Source organism: Erpetoichthys calabaricus, chromosome 2, assembly GCF_900747795.2.
Source record: "Erpetoichthys calabaricus chromosome 2, fErpCal1.3, whole genome shotgun sequence".
Classification (NCBI taxonomy): Eukaryota; Metazoa; Chordata; class Cladistia; order Polypteriformes; family Polypteridae; genus Erpetoichthys; species Erpetoichthys calabaricus.
This window is the reverse complement of record NC_041395.2, coordinates 109,816,610-109,832,274: the sequence shown is the minus strand read 5'-3', so window position 1 is coordinate 109,832,274 and position 15,665 is coordinate 109,816,610. Positions and strand designations below refer to the sequence as shown.

The 15,665-nt window shown below is 37.6% G+C and overlaps 1 protein-coding gene across 1 annotated transcript in view; it reads left to right on the top strand.

The window, feature by feature from the left end:
- LOC127526613 (collagen alpha-1(XXV) chain-like) overlaps positions 1-15,665 on the top strand; it is a 105,113-nt gene that overhangs the window by 86,699 nt on the left and 2,749 nt on the right. Inside the window, exon 3 of the mRNA XM_051922511.1 lies at positions 15,587-15,631. Coding sequence (XP_051778471.1) covers positions 15,587-15,631 — 45 coding nt within the window. The remainder of the gene's footprint in view (positions 1-15,586; positions 15,632-15,665) is intronic.

Genomic DNA, 15,665 nt, shown 5'->3' with positions numbered 1-15,665 from the left:
TGAACTGTCAAAAGTATGAGTTCTGATTTATTTATTGGATTTCATTACTTGAGTCCCAAAAATTTCATCACACTTAAACCTATAAAGGTTTGAAAAGCCACTAAGTAAAAAATGTTACTTTTTAAAAATTTTCACAAACCATTTAACTATAGCTGGGATTAATAATTTTAGATTCACAATTCTCTATCACCAAATATGCCATTTTTTAAACAAGTTGTAGCCCGGTATTTATCATTTTCACCTGTTATTACCTCTTGGAGGACAGCATGTTGACACAGTAGCAGCTTATTAGATCCAGCTCCTTGTGTTTCAATTGTGCCCTAATAATTATTAAATTATTAGTTTTTGCATTTTCCCTGTCTGTTTTTTTTTTCTTCAAAAGATCCACATGTTGGTCTAAATGATGATTCTATGGGTGTGTATGTGAGTGAGCCCAGTGGCGGACTGGTGCCTTGTTCAGGGGTTTGTTCCTGCCTTGTACCTAATGCTGCTCTACTAGGGTCTGGCCCCCTGTGACAATGATTTGGACCAAGTGGACATGAGAATGGAATGTTATACTACTCATGATTTAAGCCACAGAGTTATCTAGCTATCGATAGTGTGACTGCAAGGGCAGCGCTAAGTGAGCCATACACAAGACCATTAAGTATATTTTGAAATACAGACATGTCAGCTGTTATTTTATTAACTTTTCAGTAAAATATATTCCAAGCAGTCAAAAAAATACAATATCTCCACCTAGATAATGGGGAACTTCTAATTATAAATAAGATATTATTCGGGGCATATTCTTAGATTGGGTTTGAATCATCTCAGTTGAATTGCTCTTTACGATTTTTCTGGCCCTTCACAAAATCTCTCTGTAGCCATTTGACTGTAAAGGGCTGGCCTTTTGTCTTTCTTTCCATTTTCTAAAGTTGGACTTCCCAGAATTCCTCCTTGTCATCTTTATGGGAAACGACAGCAACCTGTCCCGTGCAGTTTTGAAGTTCAGGCCTAATCATTGGACCACAGTGCTCTCTGGGTTTTCTAGTTGGCTTATTAAAAGAAGACAATAGAACTGGTAAAATCACCCTTAATATAGTTATAGAATAAGGGGTACATAGTCTGAGTGAACAAAAAAGAGATTGGATTGTTACAGCCAAAGACAAGAGTTAAACTATAGAATGGGCATTACTTGTATTAGGTGAGATCTTGGATAAGAACAAAGAAACCCAAGTGTAAGTGGCAAATATATTTGAATTTTCTAGTACTGTTCCTTCTTTAATATGTGAGCTTAAAGGGTTTATTGAGTCATTATTGTCATGTGAACAGAGTACAATGAAATTCTTACTTGTAGTATGCAATAATCGGCAGGATTTACATGAAGTTATAATTACTAAAAGTTGTCACACCAATCCTTTCAATTACAAGATGTATTATATAATCCTTCAACCTACCAAAGCTTAGTGAGCTTTAAACTAAAAAAAAACTGCCCATATCGAAAGTAAGAAGGGTAAGCACTTCATTGAAAAAAAAGAAGTTGCACTAAATGACAATGACAATCCAAAGTACAGCTGGCAAAACTACAAAAATGTCATCCTGGACTGAAGTTTAAGCTTACAACTACTCTGAATAACAAATAAAGCTATGGTATGTGGCAATGGTTGGGGCCACACACAGACAGGACAGCATGGTGGTCTGATTCCATTTTGTGACCCCTTACCTCAGAGTCATGTGACCCTCCTTGGGGATGGATATATGCAACTTAGTTATTTCAGGAAAGAGGATGAACACATGAAGCATTCAGTATGTACACACATGAATAGGCATCCTTTACTTAAAGTAATAATAATTTTGCAATACACAACTGTAAATATATTTTATTTACTGTAATATGCAGCACTGTAATACAGAAGGCTTGATTATGTTTATCAGTATTTTTGAAAGGTGTCACAATAGTACAGTGGACATTGTTGTCACCACTCAATGTCTGGACCATAGTTCAATTTCTGCCTGCTAATAAGCTGCTTCATGGGGAATATTTAGGCAAGTGTGAAGATGCCCAACACTAGAACATTGTTATGGAAAAGTGTGATATCTACAGGTTGTCCTACAAGAGATGTTTAAGTCAAAATCAAAACATAGAAACCAGATAACCACTTCGTTTTTTTTTTGTAGAATATCAGAATGAATTACTTGGTATCACTGAAATCATAGGTCAGCAAGAGTTATCTTCACTGGCATTCTCCTCAATAGTGAATTCCAGGAATTCATTTTCCCCAATCCTTGCTGCTTATTACTGAGGCTAGATATTCATTATAATATTTATTATATATGTGAATCCCCTTGGGATTAATAAAGTATCTATCTATCTATCTATCTATCTATCTATCTATCTATCTATCTATCTATCTATCTATCTATCTATCTATCTATCTATCTGTCTATCTATCTATCTATCTATCTATCTATCTATCTATCTATCTATTCACATACTGTAAGTCAATTTTTAGTTTATTTTCCTTAATACCATTATTCGTAGTTATTCTGTTGTTGATTTTCTTTGTAGTAATTCCCTGGATACTTCTTTCATCAAAATTTCTTTCTCATACTTTATCTTAGCAAGTTCTTCTTATGGTATAGAAAGGATTTTATATGGGATGAATCTTGATCTAACTTTAGCATGTTGGATTTGTTTGTCTTATGATCTTGCCATTAAATTCCCTACATGGTCTTTCACATCCATATTTCAAATGCCCAAACATTTTTCCCACCATCTTAGCATCTCTGTTTTAATTTCCATTTTTTGAGGTCAAGTTTTAAAGGCTTATTTAATCAATCTAGGCATATACTGTATTTTCTAAATTGATACAGGAAGTTGTGTTATGCTCAGCAGATCTTCATTTCTGTTTCACAATAAATGTATTTCTTGTAAAGCCATTATCACATAAATAAAACAAATAATGTATCACTACTGGTAGATTGGAAGTCTTTACATTAAATTATCCTCTGCACTTACTGTATGTACATTCTAAGTAAGCTAAACTTCACTTTACCTGAAAATATTGTTTAAGCTGATAAATATCAATAGATTTGGTCTAATGGGCAAGTCATACTTCTGCATATGCAACATAAAATCTCCAGCTTGATATGTGTATCTTGGAATGGTTTGGAGGCTTTGACATAGGGGACGCCAGTGGGCCTCCAGACCAAAATGGCCCCCTCACCAGATCTCCATAAAGTTGTCCACAAAAATATATTTAATTTTCGCAAAAAGAAAAAAAATTTTCTGTAGTTTTAGGCTTAACAAGACTGGAAAAAAACTGGTGTGTCACAAAGCATGATGTTACAGGTAACAGACGAATGGATGTGAGAAAATCTCCATAAGTTAGCTAGTAGACAACAAAGAGATCCATCATGATAAGAAAAAGAAAATTACTATAAGCGCATCCTAAATCAAGCAACTAATACAACAGGCCATTGCCAAACTAGGAAAGATAAAATCTATGCTTAAAGTATCGGTGGGAGAGAGATAAATGTCATAAATGAAGCAGCTTACTGTTGTAAATAAAAGAGAAGAATACAGAAAAAAATTAGGGGTAGCCACCCCATATACTTGGAAATTCATATGGAAAAAGAGAAAAAAAATCACCAATATGTCTTTACAGACTTGAGTACAAAACAGAACTGATTCATTGTTAACAAGATGGTGTTTTTATAGTCGGGTGGAGGAAGCGACATCATCGGATCTGGAACTGGAAATGATGTTGACAGCCTTAGGCATGATTTCACTCAGGTAGTCTGCAGGAGAAAGAAAGAAAGGGTTAGTGTTCAATGACACCCCCTGGTCCAGCAGGGGATTACCATCTTTCGTACCCTTTAGCTGCTTCCCACACACCTGTATGTGACACTGTACATCAGGTGAATCGAGCATTGTGGCATGTGTGACACAAAACGCTTCTTCTGCCTGCCCTTTTCACACAAATATATCCTGCATGATAATGGGCCATGTCACAAAACATTCATAATCTCAAGTGGTTCCATCAGCTTCAGCTTACTCCAATCCACTTAGGCCAAGTCCCCTTAACCCTATTGAAAACCTTTGGCTTTAGGTGGAATGAATGGTAAAAATATGAAAAAACTTTTAATTGATAAAAGTTATGAAAAACACAAACAACCTGAAAACTAGCAACATGGATACCCATCACCCATCATCTTTTTCAAACCAGCCACACCAAGTTTCCCATTGGCATTGTGTTTTTTTAAGCTGATCAGGAGATAGAAACGTTTATTTTTCTTGAAGACCAAGAAATAAACTCAAAGACAAAGGAAAAATATTTCAGAGTGCAAAAATGTGTTTTTCTCACTGGAGGTATTAACCATAATGATAGTCAGAATGGAATTGCAAAAAGTTATTCACCAAGAAAATCCTTTTTAACAACCAAATAAAAAAGGAGCAGGAATGAAAATCTGAATTTTTATTCCTTAACCGATTCACTGGTTGAACTGATATTGCAGTCAAAGCAGCTGATGCCACTACATCATACTTTATTAGCTCACATCAGGAGGGCAGTCCCTAGCAACGAGACAATATCCCATAGCAACTCATTGTCTGTTTGCAGTGGTTTTCAAGATGGGGATGTGATGCAGTCAGGAATAAAAATGTTTTCAAACAAAGAAATAAAATTCAAATTGAAACATGAAATTAAACCTTCAAAATATACAATTTTCAGGTCAGGTCTGGTTAGGGAGCACTACACGACGAAACAGCGTGGGGTCCTGGTTGGCAACCCCCCCAGACAGACACATAGTCCAGTCCCACCCTCTGGAAATGACCATCTATCTACCGCAGCCAGGTGTTACGTGGGCGTCCCCTTGGCCTGGTCAAGCTAAACAGTGAGGATCCTGTAAGCTGGATCACCCTCGGGAAATCATGCCACACGGCTGTAGTGCCAATACTGAAGCTCCCTCACAATGCAGGTAATGTGCCTCATTTGGGACTCCATGAGCAACCAGTCATTCGACACAAAGTCAAATCCCCGGTACCCATGGATTTTCCGGAGAGACACAGTACCAAAGGAGTCCAGTCTTCGTCTCAGGTCACTGGATAGCGTCCATGTCTCACAACCATATAGCAAGACAGGAAGCACCAGGACTCTAAAGACTTGGACCTTCGTCCTTTTCCATAGATATTGGGAGCACCACACAACCCTTTCAAGCGACCTCATGACCCTCCATGCTCTCCAAATCTGTCTACTGACTTCATAGGAAGAGTCACCAGAGACATGAATGTCAACACTCTGCAGACAGACACACTGCTGATGGCAGTGCCTAAGAGGTCATTAAAGGCCCGGTTCTTGGTTTTTATCCAGGACACTCGCAGGCCCAGACACTCAGACTCCTTGCTCAGTCTCTCAAGAGCCCTGATCAGAGCCTCCATTGACTCTGTGAAGATCACAGCATCATCAGCAAAGTCAAGATCCGTGAATCTTTCTTCACCAACAGATGCCCCACAGCTGTTGGACCCCACGACCCTGCCTAAAACCCAGTCCATACAAGAACTGAATAGTGTAGGAGCAAAAAACACGCACCTGTGAATCAAAATCAGAATCAAAAGGGAAAAACGCAAAGGTTCTGCCTCCATTCTGGTTACTGGATATCATGTCTGGCCTGTACACTGGTACATTGGTATAAAACGTCCATTAACTAAAAAAAGAAATATTCAGAATACAGCACGTAAAGATTTCCTAGTTCTCAACAACACTAGCTTAACAACATTTTATGGTTTTTGTTTTGCCCTCTGTACCATTTTTTCTAATAATTCCTTCATCTTCACAACTTTCATTTTCTGCCGTGCTTATTGTGTCAGACTTTGAACTAGCTTGCTTGCTAATGACTTTGTAAGGAGCTGCAATTAACTTTCTCTTAACTTAACTTACTCTTCTGCTGCCAGCTAGTTAGGCAAAAAAATGTTTAACACATTACAACATTTATATATATAGCACATTTTCATACAAAAAGTAGCTCAAAGTTCTTTACATAATGTAAAGAAGAAAAATAAAAGACAAAATAAGAAATTAAAATAAGACAACATTAGTTAACATAGAAAGGAGTAAGGTCCGATGGCCAGGGTGGACAGAAAAAAACAAAAAAAAAACTCCAGAAGGCTGGAGAAAAAAATAAAATCTGTAGGTGTTCCAGGCCACGAGACCGCCCAGTCCCCTCTGGGCATTCTACCTAACATAAATGAAATAGTCCTCTTTGTAGTTCGGGTTTTTCACGGAGTCACTTGATGCTGATGGTTATACAGACTTCTGGCTTTTAATCCATCCATCATTGTTGGAACATCATAGTGCTTTGGGTAGATGGTGGTGGCGCACGCCACCACCAACAGGACACCGGAAAAGGAAACAGAAGAGAGAGTAGGGGTTAGTACAGATTTTGAATGAATAGTTATTATAATGAATTGGATATACAGAGTATCAGGATTAAATTAAAGTGAAGTTATGAGAAGGCCATGTTAAAATAATGTGTTTTCAGTAGGTTTTTAAAGTGCTCCACTGTATTAGCCTGGCGAATTCCTATTGGCAGGCTATTCCAGATTTTAGGTGCATAACAGCAGAAGGCCGCCTCACCACTTCTTTTAAGTTTGGCTGTGAGTTGACTATGCCAAGATTTGCACAATACTGAAATTAGGAGAAATTTTTCAAAGCTACTTTTGTCAGACTACATATATTATCTCTAAATACCAACTGAATTCTTTGTGTTGCAAGGGATAATTATAGTGCTGCGGCTGGGAGTGGGTGGTCAAGAAAAAAGATATGAGCTGAATAATTTCTTCAAAATCTTCAAAAGATTTTTTTGTACCTGGCTTAGTGAGAAATTGCGTTTTAGTGGAGGCAGTTAAATATATCTCTAATATTGAAAAGGCCTTCAAAAATCATGATTTGAAACCCTTGAAAAAAATAAAAAATATAGGCCTACATACTTTTTTCTACTATGACTTATGAGAGTGGAGACCTGCTGCAATATCTCATCAAAAGTTTTAGCATACTATAATCATACATTAGGCACTTCAGGTCTAAGTCATCACTCATCATGCACCCCCTGACAAAGAATGAGCTAAGCTATCATTTGCTGGTAGCATTACAACTGACAGGTGAGAGACAAATGTCTGGATTTTTGTTTGTCAGCATATTTTGCCATCAGATACAGTCTAATTTGCTAAGCTTTAAGTAAATTTACACACCACAAGATAGCCCTTAAAGAAATATTTTCTTGTAGGAGTCCCACGGGAGTTTCAGCACCTGCCACCTTCTGTGTGGGACATAATTTTAGTGCCGTGAGTGGAGTGGAGTGGGTAAGAGTAAAGTTGAAATAAATATACAGTAGTTAGAATAAAATTGGCTCTGAGTTTAAGTGGTTGAAGTGTGATGAAAACCTGTAAGACATGGGCAAGAGCAGGGTCAAAAATGATTAGCCCTGTACAGCCCTGTAGTGTGAATATTACCAAAAGACTTTATTGAAAAATACTCCACCTGAAGAGTATTATCATTATAAAAAAAAAATATATATAAAAAAGCAATATTATGTTATTTCCACTCTCTATAAAGGGGACAATATGAATTATTCATCAAATAGGCAAACCTTAATTAATGGACTAATGTGGATAAGACTTGTATTGTTATGCCAATTGCCTATTAAGCTAAGTAGATCATGGGTTCGCATCCCAGGTTCTTCCTGCAAGGATTGCACTTGGAGTAGTGAGAAAAGTGCTATATAAATGTTAATGAAAGAATTATTATTATTAAACTAGGGGGCCTTGCATCCTGCACACTTCTCTCGCTAACCCCCGGGGGCTATCAAAACTGAGCCACTTGAAGGGTGCCAGGGTGCCCCTCTGTTAGAGAAAGTGATTGGAGTGTATCCATGTAGCACTGGGTGCAAAGCCCACGCTCACTCAAATGAGGCCAAATTAAAGGTGCAAAATAATCTAATCTGTGTATCCCAAGGATATAAATGAAAAATATAGCATCTGAAGAATATCCACAAAAACTAAGTATGCAAACTGCACACTGACAGTGACAGGCAAAAACTGAATATCTGGACACTGAAGCAGTAAGACAGCACAATTAGGATATTAGCAATACCAGCATCTTCCTAATTATTTCTCCATCTATGCATTTTGTCAACCTGATTAATGCAGTTTAAGAATTAATGGGGAGCTGGAAATTATCTTGAATAATTACTTAGTTAAAACAACATTCTATTTGAAAAATTTTCCCCTTGCACTTTTGCCATTGTTAGGGGGAAGCTTTTTGGCCTGGAGGATCATTCAGCAATTTAATGTTGAAAATGCACGTTCTTCTTGCATAAATAAGTTCTCTTTTGGTTTAGGCATCTTAGGCATTACAAGTTAAGATGCTATAACTTTATAGTTATTTTTATTTATCATTTATTTTGTGCAAAAAGTGACATACTTAATGAATATCTGCTTTTACTGTATGTAATGAGGATTCCATCTGTTAAAATGCAGTAGCGAGTTTTCTTTCAAATAATTTGTAAGATATTTATTTTGTATGCTCACACAATTAGCAAAGGTAACATAAATCAGTATGTTGAATATTCCAGATATTAGCAGATCAGCACAGAAATGTGTCTTCTGTGTGCTGACAAGACTTACAAGATTAATGTTGTGTAAGTCATGTTTTTTATACTCCAGTTTGACACTCATAGTAAGTTTTTTCTTAATTTGTTCTGCGTATATTGCTGTTTGATACTCTTAAGAATGTAAAACAGTTTTGAAAGATGTTTGCTTTGAATATACACAGTGCAGCTGATGCAAAAAAGGTCCCTAAACAGGCAGTAAGTCATTTTGTGTCCTTCACAAGAACAGAAATTGAAATAATCACTCAATGAATAGAATTTTATTTCATTTCAGCAAAAAAAGTAAACTTTTTAATGATTTTTTGTCATAGTTGTTTCTTTATTAAAGGTAACGTTTTATGACCTATAAGTTATTGTCTCAATAATGGAAAATAGAACATGTCATGGATATCAGACAGCAGTATGCTATGTTTTACAATTTGCATAGAACAGGGGTCTCCAATCACAGTCCTGGAGGGCCGCAGTGGCTGCAGGTTTTTGTTCTAACCCGGTTGCTTAATTAGAAAGCAATTCTGCCAATAATTTAATTTCATGGCTTGTTAGTGCTTTAACTCTGCTATGTCAGGTCATTCTCATATCCTAGACTTTCTTCTCCTATCTAAGGATATCATCCAAATGATTTGAAGGCTAAAATGGTCGAGCAATTCTCAATCATTCACTTTTTTCTCTTTACTTTCCTTCCAAGTATTTAATTAAACCAAATAATGCAAGATAAATACACACTGGCGTAAATGGTAACAAGCAAAATGGAGAAATGCTGGTCTCTTTTGTCATTCGCATGTTATTGCTAATTAGGATCCATTAAAAACTGAATGAATACAGCTGTTTAAGATGAAAATAAGCAATAAGCATTCAAAATCTTAATGAGCGAGACAACTAAAGTGAAGCAGAAGTGTTACTTGAGCAATTAGTGCTTCTTATTAAGCAATTGGGTTGGAGCAAAAACCTGCAGCCACTGCGGCCCTCCAGGACTGTGATTGGAGACCCCTGGAGAAGATCAGATTCTAAGGCACCACCTTCAGAATGTCTAAATCTATCTAAATTCTGATTATTCTGAGCAAATTGGGGAGAAGGAGCAGACTCCACACAGGCAGTGCTCAGGATTCTGTATCTCTGAGACTGATGTTTTTCCTTATTTTGTTTTATACGAGCTCAGTATATTTACAGAATCAACAATTCTTTTCTTTAATTTTGTCTTATCTTTGCGGTTTCCTCCCGCAGTCCAAAGACATGCAGGTTAGGTCGACTGACAATTCTAAATTGGCCCTAGTGTGTGCTTGGTGTGTAGATGTGTGTCCTGCGGTGGGTTGGCGTCCTGCCCGGGATTGGTTCCCTGCCTTGCGCCCTGTGTTGGCTGGGATTGGCTCCAGCAGACCCCCGTGACCCTGTGTTCGGATTCAGTGGGTTGGAAAATGGATGGATGAATAATAGAAGAGAACACAGTGGGTTTACCTGAGGCAATTAAATGATTTCCTCATTTATGGAATTTTGCCTGTGCTGAACCTGCAGTGCATCATGGTTCTGCCTGCAGCTTAATCAGACGAGACAATAATGCAACCTAAGGGGAGAAACTGTTATTGCAATATCTGAAGACCTAAATTGTGCAAGCATAGGACAAGTAATAACAAAATCACAGTATGTTAAAAAAATAAAGTATACCCAACTGTACATCTCAGCAGTGAACAAAACGTATCACTTGGCACAGGTAATGTTGAAAGTTTCATGTCTCGGTGGGTTACAGCACACTCCAGTGTGCACCAAGTCGGTGTAACATTCTTATGGCCCTAGTGTACTGATGCCAATGAGCAAAACAATAAACTAAATATTTAGTTAACTATAGATGCAGTGTACACTCAACAGGTCCAGTAGAATCTATGCCATCTGGGCATTACAATCTTGGATCCAAAATAAGAAAACTAAAGTAAAGTTTCTCCTCAAAAAATAAGTCTTCCATGTTCAGTGTTCTTTTTAAGAAGACATTTTACAATCTTCACTTTAAACATGTTTCTTCTTATTGTTACACAAGTAAGTAGTCCACGATAACCCACTACATAAGCAATTCAGACATTAGTAGTAGTAGTAGTTGTAGTAGCGGTAAGACATAGTAGTACTACTAGTACTATTGTTAAAGCAAGCTGATTATGGTGCAACTTCAGTACCTTTCATTCATTTTCTAGCTCATTTATTCCATTTACTGTAGAGTCTTGTCAACCAACTCCAGACAAGGACTTCATCCATCGGAGGAATTCAGAATCAGTATCTGTAAAAGCAACATTGACAGTGGAACCAATCAACCCCATCTCGTCACCACCAGAACTCTTAAACTTGAGGTCACCTTGTGGCATATTGGGAGGATCACTTAAGCTAAACCTTAGATTATCATGTTCCTATTTCCATCCATCTCCTTAATCTCTTCAGCTGTTAAATTTTAAGGATGGTGTAATACCACCACATATGAACCGCAGATCTTAATTTTAACTAAGAAAACTCTATTGAAATGTTTTGAAGTCTATTTCTATGTACTGTATGTTTTAAAGTCATTCTGATTTCTTGAACCCTGGCATTGGCTGCTTCATGAAGATTTAGCAGCCAAGGTAAGTTAAAACATTTCAACAACAAATCTGTTTTTATAAAAAGTGATTGACAGGTTGGAGTGAAAGTAGAATGAAAGATGAGTGTTGTGCTGCCTTTCAGGAAACACTATTCTAATCCACTGTATAGACAAGTTTATAATATCTTTCAATGGGCTCTCACTAAAGATATTTTGTATCCATCAGATATGTTTTATTATGAAAAATAGGATTGATTACTGTGAGGAAAAATGAATGCCTTTAAGAACAACTACATTTCTGTGTAGCCACATGTGGGCATTCCACCAACCAACACACACATAATTTCCCATTTCCAAGCATATGGAAATGTTTTTAATAATAAATTAAAGGCTGCCAAAAATCAATAATCAGGGCGGATGGAAAAGTGAAGTTTTATGTCAGTCCCTAGTTAACAGAATAAGGGTCTCTTGAGCACAATAATAATGAGTTCAACTTCCCTGCAGGAAAGTAGTAGTCTTCCTTTAGTCAGGTCATAGTTTATAGAGATTTGGGCAGCCTTGGACGAATTTTGTTTTGCTATTGCAGCCAGCAGAGAAAATGCTAGTGACTGGGTTAACAACTCATTTTTTACTAGACTGGGTAAGATTTTGACATTTTCTTGTTCCTTCCACAGTTGCGTTCTTTATTGCCTTTGATTATTTCCTGAAAAGAAATCTTTCAGGGAATTTTGAGTTCTTCCTTTCTCTCCTCTAGTTTTCAAAATGCACCCGACTCAATGTGTATGCAGAGAGAACTGTGATAATCGGGATCTTTTTTGAAGCCAGAATCTATATTTTAGAAGCAACGTTTTACTCTTTCTCATCCAGTTACATTTACATCTTTCATCTTTACATCTGTTGCAGTGGGCTGCCGCCCTGCCCGGAGTTTATTTCCTGCCTTGCGCCCTGTGTTGGCTGGGATTGGCTCCAGCAGACCCCCGTGACCCTGTAGTTAGGATATAGCGGGTTGGATAATGGATGGATCTTTACATCTGAAAATGTCAGAAAGTATGTGAATTTTTTCAGTGGAATCAACTCACCATCTCTAAAGCCACAAAAGGGGGGCACTCAATACAGTCTTACTGTACTTACTGTATCTGTATGGCAATCTGCAGTGCTAGACAAATCAAGCCTCGATCACTTCATCTGTCACCGGGAAAAGCGGAACTGAAGTGAATTACTTGTGTGTATACTTTTCAACAAACTCTTTGAAACAGGGCTTGAAATGTGGATAGATGTGCTTTCAAGGTATTGCTTTAATCTTTTTAGTGTTTCTCTGGACATCACTCCCTCATATCGCAAAACCTCACTGCGCTCCATGATCTGTTTTAATGTATCAGTTAATCTTCTCTGATCTCGTGACTTTTTGAGATCACTTTGGATTAATGCTCAGCTGAGCTCACTATGTCTAAACCTAGGTGTTCTGCCTATATGAAACATTAAATTCCATGTCTTAAATGAAAACAAACAGAGTCTATTTGGATGAAGGAAACAAAGAACATGGTCAAAGCTCAACAAGAACAAAATGATAAAACAAATTCCTTTATTCTTGGATTTTTAGAGCTGCATGACCTTGGTTCAGTACGGCTTCACTTTGAACTCCAATTAGTTCAAATTTAATTATAATATTCAAAAATTTGAATATAGCGCTATTCAAAATGAAAGAGCAGATTTCAAAAATGTATTTCATACAAACTGTATAAGCCAGAAAAACATTTCGCACATCACTGGATAGAGGAAAGTTCAAAGTTTAAAAATTCAACTTCAAGACAATTCCAATGCCTTCATTTTCATGCAAGATTGTGCCCCACCTTATTTCCACTTGGAGGTCCGGCATTACCTCACCGACACCATTCCAGGACGATGGATTGGAATAGGTGGACAACAAGATCTTGCTCATCATCTATGGCCTCCCAGGTCTCCGGACCTTACCCCCTGTGATTTTTAATCTATGGGGGTACATTAAAGAAAGAATATTTGTTGCACCTGTGCCCACTAATCTTCAAGATTTGCGACATTGAATTGAGGAGACTGTGAATTCAGTAATTAGGGACCAGTTGACCTGTGTGTGGCAAGAAATGGTCCACCATTTGGATGTTTTTCGCGCTACACATGGTGCTCTTGTTGAGTGCATTCAACCTCAAGGACCATAGGACCAAACTTTGAACTTTCCTCTATCCCAGTGTTTCTCAACCTCGGTCCTGGGGACCCACTGTGGCTGCAGGTTTTTGTTCCAACCATCTTCTGTTTTTAATTGGACTCCTGGGCTATTTAAGTGAACTGTTATTTCCCAAGTTCTGTGTTTTGGGAACAATCTAGAAAATAAAAAAGTTTGTTGAAAAAGAAAAAAAATATATATATACATATATATTAAAATGTACCAAGAAGTTATATGGGAATAAAATGTTTTTTTCTTTTTAACAATATTTTCATCTTGATTTTCATTCTACTTTTCTAGGTGTTCTAATTGTTTAATTAATCCATTATTTACTAATTAGTGGATCTGATGCTAAAGTAGTTGCAGCCTTTGCTTATTCAGTGTTTGCTAGCGTGTCTGCTGTGCTCATTTTTAATTCTCATTAATAAGATACAACAAAGGGGAAAAACTGCACAGAGAAAGGGCAAAATATGATGAAATCAAGAAAAGAGAATTAAGCATTTAAATCTATAGCAAAAGCAGAAATATTTCTAAATGTCTTATAAATGTAAAAATCATGCTGCTGTGCTTTTCTGAATGTAGGATAAAAGAAAAATAATACCAGCTAATATAAATGAGATCAGTGCTATCAGGTGTTGTCACTGAGTAGGAATCTGGTTGGAACAAAAACCTGCAGCCACAGGGGGGCCACAGGACCGAGGATGGGAAACACTGCTCTGTCCAGTGATGTGCGGAATGTGTTTCTGTCTTATATAGTTTGTCAGTCAGTCTGTCTATATCCTAATACAGGGTCACGGGGGTCTGCTGGAGCCAATCCCAGCCAACACAGGGCGCAAGGCAGGAACAAACCCTGGGCAGAGCACCAGCCCACCGCAGGACACACACACACCCACACACCAAGCACACACTAGGGACAATTTAGAATTGCCAATGCACCTAACCTGCATGTCTTTGGACTGTGGGAGGAAACCAGAATACCTGGAGGAAACCCACGCAGACAAGGGGAGGACATGCAAACTCCACACAGGGAGGACTCGGGAAGCGAACCCAGGTCTCCTAACTGCGAGGCAGCAGCGCTGTCACCAAGTTCACTGGCATGATCTATACTTTACAATAAACATTTTTGTCCTTGAAATCTCCTTTTTACTTAATTGTTGCATGCCACCTACCATAGTATGTGTCAGACTGCAGTGCAGTGTTATTTTAAGAAAGGTATTATTCATTTCTTTATCAAATGCGTAGCTAATGAAGGCATAACCAGCATGTGAATCTTCGAGTCCAGTCTATCTATATATTCACCTTTCTCAATTTCTCTTTCTTTCTCACCTCTCAGTGCAAGAGAGTGAGAGAAACCCAACAAAATCACCTGCTGTTAGCAAAACAACAAAAACATATGGCTGTAATTGGTTAAGAGACAATATCAATGGTCACAGGAGAACTGGAAAAACCTGTCTTGGCCTCAAGAATTCAGGTTCCTGCCAATTAACATTGATTACCATATTAGAAAAACTGTGAATCCATGTATCTCTCCTGCATGGTGTGATTAATGCATACTTTGTAATAGCTTGTGGTGTTTTTGTAGCACTTAATGGGATGTTTGATATTTACAGAGCAATGCTTGCATGCCATTGCCAGATCCAGGGCACTGATTTAAGGCATCTGTAAATGTGCTTTTATATCATAATACATGGAATGCCCTGAAATATTTCCAGTAATTTGAGTGTGAATTCATCAAATTCAGTGGCTTCTTCTAATCACCAGATTTCAATTTAAATGAGATTCTTTTGGATGAGATGGTTACTTCTAGCACCGGTGGAGAGCTGCCACTTATTAATATACAACAACTATGATACACCTAGGAGGTGACATTGACAATCACCCCCCTCTGCCATACTTTTGACATGTTGTTGAGCCCATATACTGAAGAATTCAGGTTGTCCTGAGGGAAAATGTGAGCCCAACTGACAATTCGATAAATGTGCCTAATATTGTAACCACTTACTATGTTTGTTTGTTTTTATACAATGCCAATATGGTAAAAACAGCCAGCAATTTAACAATTTAAAGGCAAGGTGCCTCACTTATAAATACTAATTAATTTAAACAATTAAAGATTCACTTCTACAAAACTGCTCTCTAATTTGTTATCATCTAACAATTGACTAACTACCAAATATTTTTAAAACTAGGCCCTCCTGGAGCAAGGGGAAAGCGAGGTCGCAATGGGGATCCAGGTATGTCCCTTACTCTTTGTCACTCAGTGCAACT